The sequence below is a fragment of the Cucurbitaria berberidis genome, assembly GCF_010015615.1.
Source record: "Cucurbitaria berberidis CBS 394.84 unplaced genomic scaffold K460scaffold_3, whole genome shotgun sequence".
Classification (NCBI taxonomy): Eukaryota; Fungi; Ascomycota; class Dothideomycetes; order Pleosporales; family Cucurbitariaceae; genus Cucurbitaria; species Cucurbitaria berberidis.
In genome coordinates, this window is record NW_024468937.1 from 3241767 (window position 1) to 3254641 (window position 12875).

The 12875-nt window shown below is 51.3% G+C and overlaps 6 protein-coding genes across 6 annotated transcripts; 3 read left to right on the plus strand and 3 right to left on the minus strand.

Moving 5' to 3' along the window:
- The first annotated feature begins 2986 nt into the window (after nucleotides 1-2986).
- On the plus strand, nucleotides 2987-3422 carry K460DRAFT_112883 (uncharacterized protein). The gene has a single exon (XM_040926563.1). It carries the CDS (start codon nucleotides 3074-3076, stop codon nucleotides 3308-3310), a length of 237 nt encoding a protein of 78 aa, XP_040788232.1. The 5' UTR covers nucleotides 2987-3073; the 3' UTR covers nucleotides 3311-3422.
- On the minus strand, nucleotides 3115-4674 carry K460DRAFT_386113 (DUF1000-domain-containing protein). The gene is made up of 3 exons (XM_040935568.1): nucleotides 4570-4674; nucleotides 4364-4511; nucleotides 3115-4314 (listed from the first exon to the last, which is right to left on the minus strand). Exons 1-3 carry the CDS (start codon nucleotides 4646-4648, stop codon nucleotides 3534-3536), a joined length of 1008 nt encoding a protein of 335 aa, XP_040788233.1. The 5' UTR covers nucleotides 4649-4674; the 3' UTR covers nucleotides 3115-3533.
- Nucleotides 4675-5127: 453 nt separating this feature from the next.
- K460DRAFT_366516 (uncharacterized protein) lies at nucleotides 5128-7256 on the plus strand. Its single transcript, XM_040933391.1, has 2 exons — nucleotides 5128-5459; nucleotides 5510-7256. The coding sequence occupies exons 1-2, from the start codon at nucleotides 5326-5328 to the stop codon at nucleotides 6996-6998; spliced, it is 1623 nt and encodes a 540-aa protein (XP_040788234.1). The 5' UTR covers nucleotides 5128-5325; the 3' UTR covers nucleotides 6999-7256.
- A 272-nt stretch (nucleotides 7257-7528) lies between these two features.
- K460DRAFT_416887 (ribosomal protein L36e) lies at nucleotides 7529-8359 on the minus strand (the record flags this gene model as incomplete). Its single annotated transcript, XM_040937841.1, has 4 exons — nucleotides 7529-7844; nucleotides 7931-8012; nucleotides 8122-8221; nucleotides 8302-8359. 4 exons carry the CDS (start codon nucleotides 8357-8359, stop codon nucleotides 7764-7766), a joined length of 321 nt encoding a protein of 106 aa, XP_040788235.1. The 3' UTR covers nucleotides 7529-7763.
- A 1005-nt stretch (nucleotides 8360-9364) lies between these two features.
- K460DRAFT_312301 (uncharacterized protein) lies at nucleotides 9365-10622 on the minus strand. The gene is made up of 2 exons (XM_040930213.1): nucleotides 10445-10622; nucleotides 9365-10396 (listed from the first exon to the last, which is right to left on the minus strand). The coding sequence occupies exons 1-2, from the start codon at nucleotides 10533-10535 to the stop codon at nucleotides 9594-9596; spliced, it is 894 nt and encodes a 297-aa protein (XP_040788236.1). The 5' UTR covers nucleotides 10536-10622; the 3' UTR covers nucleotides 9365-9593.
- A 233-nt stretch (nucleotides 10623-10855) lies between these two features.
- K460DRAFT_405915 (4-coumarate-CoA ligase-like protein) lies at nucleotides 10856-12860 on the plus strand (the record flags this gene model as incomplete). Its single annotated transcript, XM_040936903.1, has 5 exons — nucleotides 10856-10955; nucleotides 11018-11155; nucleotides 11323-11820; nucleotides 11869-12540; nucleotides 12604-12860. 5 exons carry the CDS (start codon nucleotides 10856-10858, stop codon nucleotides 12858-12860), a joined length of 1665 nt encoding a protein of 554 aa, XP_040788237.1.
- Nucleotides 12861-12875: the final 15 nt, after the last annotated feature.

Below are 12875 nucleotides of genomic sequence, written 5' to 3' on the forward strand. Positions count from 1 at the left end.
CGCCATCAATACGGTCTTGGAGGGCTCAAGAGTCCCGCGGTTGGTGGAATGCCTGGCAAATAAACTGCTCGCGCGGCCTGCTACTATTTTTTTCCCAGCGTGTTTCACTCCTGCAGTCACAGTTCCCCGACCATGTCTGCGTCAGGGCTGTTCTATAAATTTGTAGTCGTGTGTCCGGTAAATTGTCTCTACGTATCGATAGTGGACACTACACCCTCACTGTACTGTGGGCTAAAGTGGGCGTCTCTATGTATACCGCGCGGCAGTAAGAGTTGTGCATCCCCGAATGGCTCGTATATTCTATATCAGGTGTGCCCGAAATGAAGCGACTGCATTGAGTCAGCCGGGGTGGACGACTTAGCGTCTTGCTGCTTTACTCGGCCGAATTAATCGCACCCGCATGTCGATTCGCGTGAGGGTTGACTCGAACATGCCCAATCGCCTCCACCTGGCTATCACCCCACAGTGACGGTGCGAGCCTAAAAGCTGATTGACCCAAACAAGAGCGTCTACTGCAGGTACAATGCAGGAACAGACATCTAACGGACGGCAACAACATTAGCACCTTATCGTGTCTCTGAAAAACAACTTTCGTGGAATCAAGTGCGTGCGTCTCGCCTACAAAGCAGCCACTATCTCGCTCGTTTCATATCACAACGTGGGATCTTCTGGAAACCTCAGTTTAGCGGGGCTCTCTTACGACCCAACAGGGTCTTGAGGAGACGGCACGATTCAGGAAGAAGGTCCGTCGCGCAGCGCACTGGGGCACTTCCGTGGACCGTGGTCCTGCCACTGATTCGGCACCGGGGAACGACGCATGGCTTCCATAGCTTCTTTGGTCTCCACCCAACTAGCCTTTATCATTGGCCCTGATTCATGGAAGGCCCTGATCTACGTCAATTTTCGAGGAACTTTTCCACGTCGGCGGGGTTGTGGCTTTCGTCCCGCTCACCCAGAGTTTGACCATCTTGAGATCCTACCTCTCTTGACTCGCAGAAGTGCGTCGGAACTGCTCCCAAGTGAGGCGGCTTAACCCACGACCTTAGCAGATTGTGGCGTTCCTGTTTAGTGTTTATTGCGCTATCCTGCGGCCTGATGTTGCCTTTGCATGTTGGAGATAGCATCAGGGCCTTTGCGGCCACAATATCTCAGTTTGCTGCACGTCTTCTGATGATCTGAATCGCCCTAGATACGTCCCTTGATCGGGCTAGTCTATAGTATGTTACCGATACCGTGTCACCGAGCGTCATTCTGAATTGTGAAACGATGTCAAAGTGCTTCCTATTGTGAAAGACGAATGACATGACAGCGGTCTCTCCCAACGAGGCAGCTGGCAGGCTCGAGGAACCCACTATGCTGGGGCCTTATGCACGGTCCTTGGATTTATTCAAACGAAATTCGAGCTTCATGCTCGAGCAGGGGCATGGTGGTGTGCAATCTCCCGGGAGCCGCAACGCACCCGCACGACTGGTCCCTGGCGTCGTGATTCTCGAAGACTTCCCCACATTGATGCTGGATTCTCAGGGCTGAGTGCACGTTGATGTTCATGCAGTGTGATTGTTGAGCAAGGAAACCCTTTCCCTGAAAACACAGCTCAGACTCCCCCGAGGTCAACGTCTGATTTGGAAGGATATCGGTGACATGTGCCTCGACTGATCGAGACGGCAAGTGGAACAGGACGGAAGGCCCGTTTTGGAGCCGCGGTGGCGATTGTCAAGGTGCAAACTCCTCCAGCTGGTCTGAGGTGAGGCGCCCGAAGTCGCACCTCCACTGAGTTTGGACGCTTGGTTGGTTTTCATCATAGGGTTTAGCATGACATAGGCCTACCACGAGATGTCTGCATGTACGGTCACCATTGCACCTACAGACTATCAAATGTGTGTAGTTCGGTAATGTTTTTCTTTGAATTCGTGAAACTATCGACGCCACGTCTTGGCTTATCATCGGAGCATCTCCTGCGCCTGCTGTTGGGTTGACGCTTGATTCACGACACTTTCATACCGGCAGTCGTGTCAGACAAGTCCACGGACACTACTCGCGGGTAGACGCCGTCCGTAGACGGCTAGGAACTGTGCTCTCGAGTCTCGACGTAGGTTGCCGATCTGAAAGCCGATCTTGGGCATGAAGGTGGGCAGGTGGGCAGGTGAAGATCGCAATCACGCGACTGACCCTAGGAATACGCAGTTGCCAAGTACTTTGACCTTGAGCTAGTTAATAGCTCTTATCAACTATGGTATTGGGGAGGGTTTGGAAGAAGGTCGCAGTGGTGCCATATGCTGACACCGCTTCTTTACGTAAATAGTTGAGCTCGGAAGGACGTTGCGTAATAAGCAAGTAGACTGTCGGAAAATTTGTACTTGTTTCAACAGCCAGGTCTTTCGGGCATGTGAACCATGCAACCTTGTCAGAGAGCTGGAACAGATCTCGAACGACTCTATCGATACAAATCGAGGATTGCGATAGGCAGAGCTGTTCCGACAAGAGACGTAACGGAATCAAGCCGGTCGATCGCTGCGGCATGTGCGAGGGTGCTATCGACATTCAACTATTCCCAAGGTGTAGCGTCCTGCATACCCGTCAGAGTACCGAAATACCTGACGCAGTCTCAGTATCCATGTCTTGCTGCTGCATGGTATGTCTCCCCATGTATTGTTGCAGAGAAGGGACAATCCTCCGCTATCTCGAAAAGTAGCGTCCTCATCAAAAACCGAACTGAAACCGGAGGATGACATTGAGCAGAGGACGAGCGGGGGGGGGGAAAGCGACAAATGCTGAAGAAGACAATTGGTCCTGGCACTGTTGTCGTTTCATTGCAGCAGCTGTCGCTGCCACTGCCACCGCTCCCGACATCAAGACTGTCATCCAACGGTCGCAGTCGCCAAGTGCGGGAGACAGGCCTCAGAAAGTGTTGTGAGTTGAGATCAGTTGCTGCAATTGCTGCATCATTCTCTTCCTATCAATAATAAAGTATCATCAATGGCCATGAAAGGAAAGTTGTTTGTGTGGCAGCTCGATCAATTTTCTAAAGAGCCTTCGCGGTCCGAAGATTAGCCGGACTTAGCGTTCGGAGGCTATGACGGCCCGCCGAAGACATAAAAACTTTGCGGCCCTGGGAACCTCTTCTGTTCTTTGTGCGGCGAAGGTCGATAGTCCGTTTCCCCGGTTGCTTAGGAACCTTTATACTGTGGTTTCAATAGTGTCGTTGACCTCCCAGAGAGAACATTATTGCTCTCGATCGTATACACTTTGTGGCAGCGTCTTTTACAGTGGCGCTCTCGCTGGAAAAGGATCGAACATACTATTTTCGTGAGACTGAATTGTTCTATTGTTCATGGGAGTCGGGTGTCAGACGAGGCGCAACCTAGCCTTGTCTGCGAGCTCTGCTGCAAGTTCAGAGATGCGAGAACAGCTTTGAAAGCAACACGATATGAAGAAGTGCCTGCGAAAGGCTTTGGTGCTTGTCATATGTCTCATTATCTCTTACGCGGCGGAACATAGAGTTCCAGTCCGAGTGTTGCGGCAGTCCTTGACGCTCAGTCGTCTGCGCCAATCTTCTCGAGCTTGCCTATGTCTCGCTTCTCGCCGCTCTCCCCAATAAACCGAATCCTATCTATCCGCGTCTTCTCGCTGTCACCTTCGCCATCTGCCACAAACAGTACGAGCGAATACACATGTTGGAACTTGACAAACCGCAGCTCGAGCTTGGCCGTGGCCGTCTGCTCGTCCCAGTCTGACGGCTTCAGTTCGATCGTCTGGGTAGCTGGGATATCCTCCGCTTCCTCGAATCCCAGATTGTGTTGGCGGTTGGTCCAGATGTGCACTGTCTTCGGTCGGACGGGTGCTTCGTCATCGTCATCGTCGCCGTCGCCTGAAACGCAAGACGTAATCTGAACCGTGTGGACCTTTAATGACGAGGTAAAGGGTACGTAGAGCATGAGCTGGTTATCCACATCGCTCTCGACCCAGTCTTTGCTTCCTTCTGAGCCTGTTGCTGCCCCTTTGCCCTTCTTCAACGATGCAGGCTGCGATGATTCGAAGAGTGTCCGTACTCCACCGAAGTCGCTGTCCGAGTTCAGCAGGTCCAGTCCTCGGACGTCCACTTGATCCGTGACGTCTGTGTAGCCACGGGGTAGACCGGCTCCTCGCCATCCGTCACTGCCACTTGAGCCAGCCTCGCCGAATCCCCCAGAGCCGCCGCCCGCATTTTCCGACTCTGCTGCGAGGCTTTTGATGGCGTCGGAGAGCTGTTGGGGATTGGAGCCGCTGTATGTGCGTATTTTGTGGTTGTTCTTGAATACAACGAACGACGGAGTACTAGAGACCAATATTAGACATGCTCCTCCATAACTCGTGGGAACCGTACTTGGTGACGTTGTAACTCTGCGCAATTTGCGCTTGTTGCACTGTGCTGACTTTGGCAAAAGTGACCCTGTTCGGCCTTGCGAGCTGGCTTGCTAGCTGGTCATATACTGGGGCAATCGCTTTGCTCGATGCATTTCCTTCATTGTAGACTACCACAACAAAACATCAGCAAGCGGTTTGCGTACTCTTAGGGGCGCTTCTTCTTACAATTGACTACTACAACACGTGAGGATGACAGCAGGGTGCTGAGCTGAGCTGGCGACGAGATCTCCACGGTCCCTGACATTGTTGCGGGCAGAGAGGGAGTTTGTTGTGGTGGAGTCGGCCAGTCGAACACAGAACCCCAAAAGCCATGCTGGTGGGGGCGGGGTCTCGAGCTGCCCTCACCGACGATCCCGTCTGGCAGACAGGCACCAACAACACGCACGGCAACGAAGCTTCCAGAATATCCCCACGCCCTCCAAATCACGACCAAGGTCAGCGAGAGAGACTTGCAGTACCTTTTCGAAGCTCGACATATTGCTGTCTTATTTCCGAGAGCAGACATCTGGCCAAGTCCGGCACCTTCAACCTCGACGTCTCTACAAGCGTGCGCCTCCATCAACCCAGGACATCCTCCCAGTAGCCTCGCTCTACATCGGTACCCTCGAGTGACGGCTTCCCACCCCTCTACACAAATATTTCGGGATTGGTAAGCGCCCCTTCTGGCGTGTACCGTCCCCGACATTGCGTGAAAGCAGTTCCTGATCGGCAATCCATGGCAGGCCCAAATAATCTTCTGCTTAGTTTCCCTGAAGCCAAACTTCTCCACATCGCCAGCATCATTCTGCTCGTTGAACGCAGCGACGCGACACGAAGGGCCCATCGGTGGGATTGTTGGTATTCGCGCGCCATCCTCCTCGCAAACGCTCCAGCTGTCTTCCTCCTCGCCCACGGCCTATACAGACTCTTCCGTCCGACATAATGTCACACGTTGTGGTGTTCAACTCGTACGCAAGGACAATCAAGATTTCTACCACGCCGGTGAAGTACTTGACTGAGGTGCGCGACGAGGCGTGTCAAAAGTTCGGCGTTAGCAAAGACCAATATACGCTGAAGTGCGTGGACGCATGTATGCTATCTAAGTAAGTGGCTAACAGGTCTCAAGGTACAACAACAAGCCCATCTCCCTATCCCAGCAAATCCGGCTTGCGAACTTGCCGCAAGGTGCCCGGTTAGAGCTTGTCCAAGCTTCGCGGTCGCCCACCGTCATATCAGTCGCGCTTCAGCTTCCAGCGTCCGAGAAGAATGTCCGTCTTACACAAAAGTTTGCGAGCAACACCTCATTATGGGAGATACTGCGGCAGTTTGAGAGTGGTCAGGGTGCGAACTACAACTTCACACAGCGCGGGGTGCCAGAGATGAGTGGCACATCAGGCGCAGGTCGGCTGCACTACGAGATGCCTGTCATTGCAGTCATGCCAGGCCATAAAGAGCAATCGAGCTTCGTGGAGCTCCAGCAGACGTTAAGCCAACTAGGATTCGACAGTGGATCAGCCCTTTTAAAGCTCTCGTACAAGAACAGCGGACAGCCATTAGAGGAGGCCATGGCACAAATATCGCAGTACTTCAAGGCGGAGGAGCCTGCATCCGCTAGTGCAGCAGGTACCCATGCGGCGACTTCGATTCAGGAAACCTCGAGCCCAGGTCCCGACCTAGCTGTTCCAGACGCAGCAGAAAATATCGCAGACGAAGCTATTCAAAATGACGGGCCAGGTCCAGAACCAATGGAGGTAGACTCAGCACCCGTTAGTGAGTCACTACCAGAATCTGAAGTCGCTACACAAACTCCTGCGATTCAACACCCCGAGAGTGTCTCTCCAGTAGCAGTATTAGCAGAAGCAACATCAACAGCAGCAGCTGCACCAATAGAACCCTCCACACTATCATCGCCGGCTATCGAGAGGCCTCGCAATGTACAGATATTCTCGGCGCCGACATCATCAACACCACAGGCTGCACGGAACACGTTCAATGAGAACGACTACCTCCCCACCATCGAGCACGCAAAATCACACCAAGCTGCACTGCAAAGCAAGATGCGCAATACCCGCCTCCTCTCTGACAAAGAACTTGAAGAACAAGAAAAGGCTCAACAAGAGAAGATTGAGGCTGCCGCTGCCAAAGGCGGTGCTCTCCGTATCCGCATGCCCGATGGCTCACTCATCCAAATGGACTTCACAAAAGCCGACACTGCATCCGGCCTCTATACGTTTGTGCAATCCTTCCTCGAAAAGAAGAACGAGCCCTTTAAACTCAACTATACTTCCCCAACCGGGCGCCTCGTCCTCATCCCACAAGACGAGAACAAGCGCTTGATTCAAGATTTGAAGTTCTTTAACAACGAGTTGATCACTTTCCAATGGGCGGAGAATGCGAGTGTGGAGGCAAGAGCATCACGGAAGACATTGGCACAGGAGTGGCAGGACAAGGCAACGACTCTGAAGGTTGAAGATGCAGTGCAGCGTGAGAAGCCTCAGGCACCCGTCAAGGGCCAGACGGTTGCTGAAGGAAAGAGGAAGGCGGGGATGAGCAATGAGGAGAAGGAGAGTAAGTTGAAGAGTTTACTTGGTAAAGGTCTGTTCAAGAAGAAGTAACGGCCTCATGGGGTAGGAGCAAGGCCGAGGCAGATGGATTTAGATCATAAGGCATTGCTTTGGAGTCTTAGCGAGAGAGCGATTTGTTCAGTAGGTATGCATGTGCTATATTGGGAACCTGTCTACAGCAATGCTAGTCCCGTGACGTACGTGTCTATGAATATTGAAATAACATGCACTGCAAACTCATCCTGCATAACTTACAGCAACACATCTGTTGAGCTGACGAGCTGTTATCTAGAAAAACATTTAGACTCAATGAAACCATGAGTAAAATATGTCCGCGCCTCTATTCCATGTCTCGCCCATACAGAAGGAAGGGCAAGCCAGGAGTAGCCTCGTCACCGAGCAAGGCGCGTTTCAATATAAGCATTTCTCGGCCCAAATTACTGCCATTAAAGGGCGGAATTGGAATTTGACATCCATGCTATGGTACACTCCTGGTACACCTGAATGTAGGTTGAGCCTGGTGAGGCATACAGTAGACATTAGCTCACACTGTCAACATGCATTGGGCATTGGGCAATCGAGGGAAGGGTATTGTTGGCGTGAACCAATCGTCACATTTCATGATTTTGAGTGACACTGCTAGGTACGTGAACCTTCATTGTTCATTGCCATACTCCGATATAGTGCCATCCTTGTGGGGTATGCTGTGACGTCTCGGATTCGTGTCGAGCCGCCATGTGAAAAGACCTAACACCCAGGAAGAATCGGAAAATTGATCGTCGCCGTGTTGCTTCATCCGTCATTCATGAAAGCCGTTTAGTGAGCGGCGCGCTTCGACTCGGCGATGACGTTGGTCATCTCGTCAACCTTTCTCTTCGCGCGACCGAAGGTACCGAGCTGTGCAATGTCAGTGTGATGCTCGCAGTAATGAGTGTGGTTGGTGGAGGGCGGTCGGATGTGTAAGGGAGGGGAGGTAGACATACCCTCTTCTTCGCTAGACGACGGGCACGCTTGTCCTTGGAGTTTCGGAGCAGTTCGATAACACGCTTCTCGTAGGGGGCAAGTCTGCAGGCAAGCCAATGTTAGCGAATCGATCATGGAAAAATTCGACCTGGCACTCGATGCGCAGCCCGCAGTCCATCTCCCCTCCAGAAAAGGGCGGAGAATAACGTACCCAGCGACCTCACGGGTGATCTCACGGACGAAGGCAGTGCGCTTCGACAAGAAACCCTTCCTCCTCGAGATCCTGGGTGCCGGAGTCCTGGGAGTGACCTCTGTTCACAAAGTTAGCTTCCAGTTTCTTCTCTCCAGCGTAGCGGTTGCTGATATGGAAGCGGCGAGTAGGAAGACGTACGGTGGCCACGGTTGAGGCCGACGACAAGGCCGGACTTCTGTTTGACTTCCTTCGGCATGGTGGCGGGTGGTGTTGTGGACGATGGATCGAATTTGAGAGGAGAGATTTACCTATGCATATTAAGCGATGTGCGCCAAGAGGGGCTCATGACCTGCTGGCCTAACCACAAATGAACGCGCTAAGGGCGTTGCTTGCAAGCTAGCATAGGACCTCACTCACTCATCATGCATTGCCACATTATTAAAGATTTCCGTTATAATTAAAGATTTCAGTGGAGTTATGCGAGCATAGGAGTGGTCGGAGATGTGGGGAGTAAGCGGTGGGCAAAGTATTGATAAGTATCGACTGGATTTACCTACTCAAGTAATATCTCGATACACATGAGCAACGGCTCCATGGGCGGCGATTATATGCAGCGTATACAGTTTTATCCCTGTTCGTAACAGTGTTTCTTCGAAAGATTCTAATCTCAGTGCATTTCGCTGCGTAGACTACGTTACAAACTTTGCGCGGCATATCTGACAATTACTACGTGCGTGTTCTCGGGCTACCCCGGCTGGCTGAGCTCCCCGTTAACCCCCAGTTGCATACTCATAGCTCCGAAGCTGTTGCTCTGTCCAGAACATCCGTGCCACAAAGGCCCAACACGTATGCATGGTGCCTGACATTGTTACATCGGCGAACTTTAGCTTGCCAGCTTGTGACATCTTCCCTCACCTATCTTCGACTCTCATCCCTTGTATATTGAACCTCAGCTATCGACCAACGCATCTCAGTGCGAACGCAGCACTCAAAGTACCTTCACAGAACCAGTGATAGCTCAACTAGGGCGTAAAATCCTCTTACCGCAGTGAATACATTCTCGGTTATCAACCATAAATACATACTATCTCAATGAATCCTGATAAGTGTATGGCGGATGATCAACCAACGGTAAACCCTTCCAACTTCTCGGAAATTAAATGCGACCTCGTTCAAGGTTGACATGACCAAAGCCCTGGAGCTAGCGGATCCGCGGAGGATGTCTGGTGACAAATGAGGACAACATATCGACGAATCTCGAGTCCATTTTCAACGCATCAACCTCTCCACCTCTCTGAAATCCATGCTTGCCACATTCCTTTTCTTTTCCAAACTTCAATAAGCACTCTCTTATGTCAGAAACCATCCTTTCATGCATCCTAAGTGACACGCTTTCTACCTTGTGTAATATAGTAGTATTCTTATAGTCTCTATAAAAGCCTTTACGCACATATATATGCTCTACCCTCCTAAAACGATCTGTCTTGTATCTATATCTTGGCGTCTGGTTTTCTCCTTGCAGCAGTATTCCTCGACGCGTCGAGGACAAACCCAACATGATGGCTCAATGCCACCAAATCTCCTTCAGCATCATGCACGTACACCTCCAAATCCAGCCTCCCATTCTTGATCCTCTTCATCTCTACTCTGATTTGCAACCACTTGACGCCCTCTTGTGGCAGGGATTTCTTGATGTCTAGATTCAACAACAAAGTCGGATACCAAAACGGACCTTGACCCTCATACCGAAAAGACTCGACGATCTGGGGAAACATGTCCGCGACGAAACCGATGGATGAGTTGGTGAAGTTAGTTCCGTCTGACCAGCAGAGCCACTCATCGGCAGTGGATAGTGCCTTCTGTCCGTCCCGAGGGAAGTGGAAGACAACTTTCGCGGTCGCTTTTCTGAACTTTGCATATGGTAATTCTGCAATTTTAATCCAGTTCGGATCGACACCCTGATCCAGTTTTGAAAGATCAACAGATGGGACTGGCGGCGATAGAGTGTACTTCGTATCAAACGAAAACCCTTCCTCTGTGTCGATGTTTGAGTTCGTAGCGTATGCAATGATCTCCTGGCGACCTTCCTGTTCCATTCTTACGTGCACAACTGATGTTTGGCGGCCGAGCTTGACATCTTCTACTTTGAAGATGGCAGGGCCAGCCCCGGTCCGCCGCAAGAATTCGACATGTAAAGCTATAGTATGCGGCTGGTTTTGCTTCGCCAGCGAGGTGCTAAAGTGGGTCTTGACAACTTCGAGTATGCACCCAGTAACGTAGCCACCGTTAGGAACTTAGAGTGTTAGTAAGACGATCTCTGATTCTGTGAAGGTATCCATACCGCTTCCGATACACCAGTCGTCGTGCAATGTGCATGAGTAATCGTGTGTGGAGAGCTTCTGTGCAGCTGTTGCTTCCGCCCATCCAGGCATTGTAGGCGATAATAGTGGTCCGGTCTATTGCTAGACGTCGTGTGCTTACGATATTATTCACGTTCAACTACATAACGAATGCTACAGTGACGGGCGTGACGGGCGGCGACGGGCGGCGACGGGCCAAGATTGGACCTCGGCCACGCTAGCGACAAGAATGGGCATTGCCTCGGCCGTTTGGAGAAAGTGTGGGGTGAACCCCGGCCTAACATCTTCACCTGCAGCTAACGCGGAGTTGCCTTTGCATTTATTTTGATTATCTCGTATCCTCCGCCTGACTACCACAAACAGTGAGTAATTATCACGATCTTGAGCTTAGCATGCCTTCTGAATCCAAGTACCCCAATCTGCCTATCCCTAACGTGGACCTCTGGGCGTTCTTGTTTGAGAGGAAAGATAAGCCTTATGCGGAGGACAAAGGTACATTCGATTATTTATCAGACTCGTCGACTTGAAGTAATATGGCTGACATTGTACCATAGTAATCTACTATGATCCATACACCAAGCGATCTTACACCTACGCTCAAGTCAAAGCCACTGCCGAGAACTTTGGCAAGGGTCTCAAGGCTCTCTGGGACTGGCAGAAGGGCGACGTGCTTGCACTCTATACTCCAAACTGTACGTGAGGTCTGGGCACATGCAGTAGGCAATTCGAGATGCTCCTAGAGTACTTTACCATACTTTCCCACCCTTATTGTACATGAAAGCTCCGGGAAATCCTCTAGGGCCAACTGGAATCCAACCGCCCATTGCTTTGAGGAAGAGCCACGCTTACTGTAACAAAGGCATTGACACTCCAGCGGTAACATGGGGCTGCCACTGGGCTGGCGGCATCCTCAGCCCGGCCAACCCAAGCTACACAGTCGAGGAGCTCGCCTTTCAACTCAAGGACTCAGGAGCCAGGGCTGTGGTCACACAACTACCATTTATCAAAAATGCCCAAGAGGCGGCAAAACAGGTTGGAATACCTCTTGACAAGGTCATTGTGATGGGTGATCAAAAAGATCCCGAGTACAAAGTAAAACACTTCACTAGCATCATCAACACTGCGGGCTCTGCGAAGTATCGGAGGACTAAGGCAAATCCAGACGACGATCTAGCATTCTTAGTGTACTCCTCGGGAACAACGGGCAAACCCAAAGGTGTAATGCTCACCCATCGAAACATTGTTGCAAACATATTGATGTTGAAAGCCGGAGAGGCTGGCCGTTTGAAACCAACGGGGGGTCCGAACGGCGAGGGCGATAAACTGCTAGCGTTTCTACCCTTCTTCCACATCTACGGTACGTCGGCAGTCGCTAGCATACCAATTACCCACTGACGGTCAACAGGCCTCACCTGTTTGATTCACCAGAGCATCTACACAGGTCTACAGCTGGTTGTCATGCCGAAGTTTGACCTCGAAGACTTCTGCCGATTCATCCAAGAGCTCAAGATCACGTTTGCCTACGTCGTCCCGCCCATCGTGCTTCTCCTGAGCAAGCATCCCCTAGTCTCCAAGTATGACCTCAGCTCAATACGTATGATGAATAGCGGAGCTGCACCATTAACCCGAGAGCTCGTAGATGCAGTTCACAAAAGACTTCAGATACCTGTCAAACAAGGCTACGGGCTCTCAGAAACCAGTCCAACCACGCACACCCAGCCATGGCAGGATTGGAATAAGACGGTTGGATCTGTAGGTACGCTTCTCCCGTATCAGACAGCGAAATATATGTCACCGGAGGACAAGGAGATGCCAGTTGGTGAGGTGGGGGAGCTGTGGATCAAAGGTCCAAACGTCTTCAAGGGCTATCTGAACAACCCGGAGGGCACCGCGCATGCGCTGACAGCGGACGGCTACTTCAAGACTGGTGACGTGGGTTATCAGGATAAAAACGGCAACTTCTATATCACAGACCGCGTCAAGGAGCTCATCAAGTACAAGGGTTTTCAAGTGCCGCCCGCAGAGCTTGAAGGTATTCTGGTCTCACACCCGAAAGTTCTCGACGTTGCTGTGATAGGTGAGATATCCAGTGCTGATCACATGTGAGATATACACTGACATCATACCTCCACCGCTCTAGGCGTGTACGATAAGAATCATGCAAGTGAACTTCCGAGAGCCTACGTCGTGCCTACGGATGGTCTGGGCAAGAGTGAGACAGATGCGAAGGAGATTGTTGACTGGCTGAGTGGTAAAGTGGCAAATCACAAAAAGTTGCGCGGGGGAGTGAGATTCGTGGATGAGATACCGAAGAGTGTTTCAGGTAAGATTTTAAGAAGGTTGTTGAAGATAAAGGCACAGGAAGAGGAGACGAGCGTCGCAAAGGCGAAACTTTAGGCAGCCTCTGTTGCT

What these genes read in the sequence shown, in the direction of transcription:
- K460DRAFT_366516 (XM_040933391.1), top strand. Translation starts at nt 5,326, where the DNA reads ATGTCACACGTTGTGGTGTTCAACTCGTACGCAAGGACAATCAAGATT. An exon ending in AAAGACCAATATACGCTGAA is followed by an intron (nt 5,460 to 5,509) that starts GTGCGTGGACGC and finishes ACAGGTCTCAAG; the next exon opens with GTACAACAACAAGCCCATCT.
- K460DRAFT_312301 (XM_040930213.1), bottom strand. Translation starts at nt 10,535, where the DNA reads ATGCCTGGATGGGCGGAAGCAACAGCTGCACAGAAGCTCTCCACACAC. An exon ending in CGACTGGTGTATCGGAAGCG is followed by an intron (nt 10,397 to 10,444) that starts GTATGGATACCT and finishes TAACACTCTAAG; the next exon opens with TTCCTAACGGTGGCTACGTT.
- K460DRAFT_112883 (XM_040926563.1), top strand. Translation starts at nt 3,074, where the DNA reads ATGACGGCCCGCCGAAGACATAAAAACTTTGCGGCCCTGGGAACCTCT.
- K460DRAFT_386113 (XM_040935568.1), bottom strand. Translation starts at nt 4,648, where the DNA reads ATGTCAGGGACCGTGGAGATCTCGTCGCCAGCTCAGCTCAGCACCCTG. An exon ending in ACGTGTTGTAGTAGTCAATT is followed by an intron (nt 4,512 to 4,569) that starts GTAAGAAGAAGC and finishes TTGTTGTGGTAG; the next exon opens with TCTACAATGAAGGAAATGCA. An exon ending in CAGAGTTACAACGTCACCAA is followed by an intron (nt 4,315 to 4,363) that starts GTACGGTTCCCA and finishes ATTGGTCTCTAG; the next exon opens with TACTCCGTCGTTCGTTGTAT.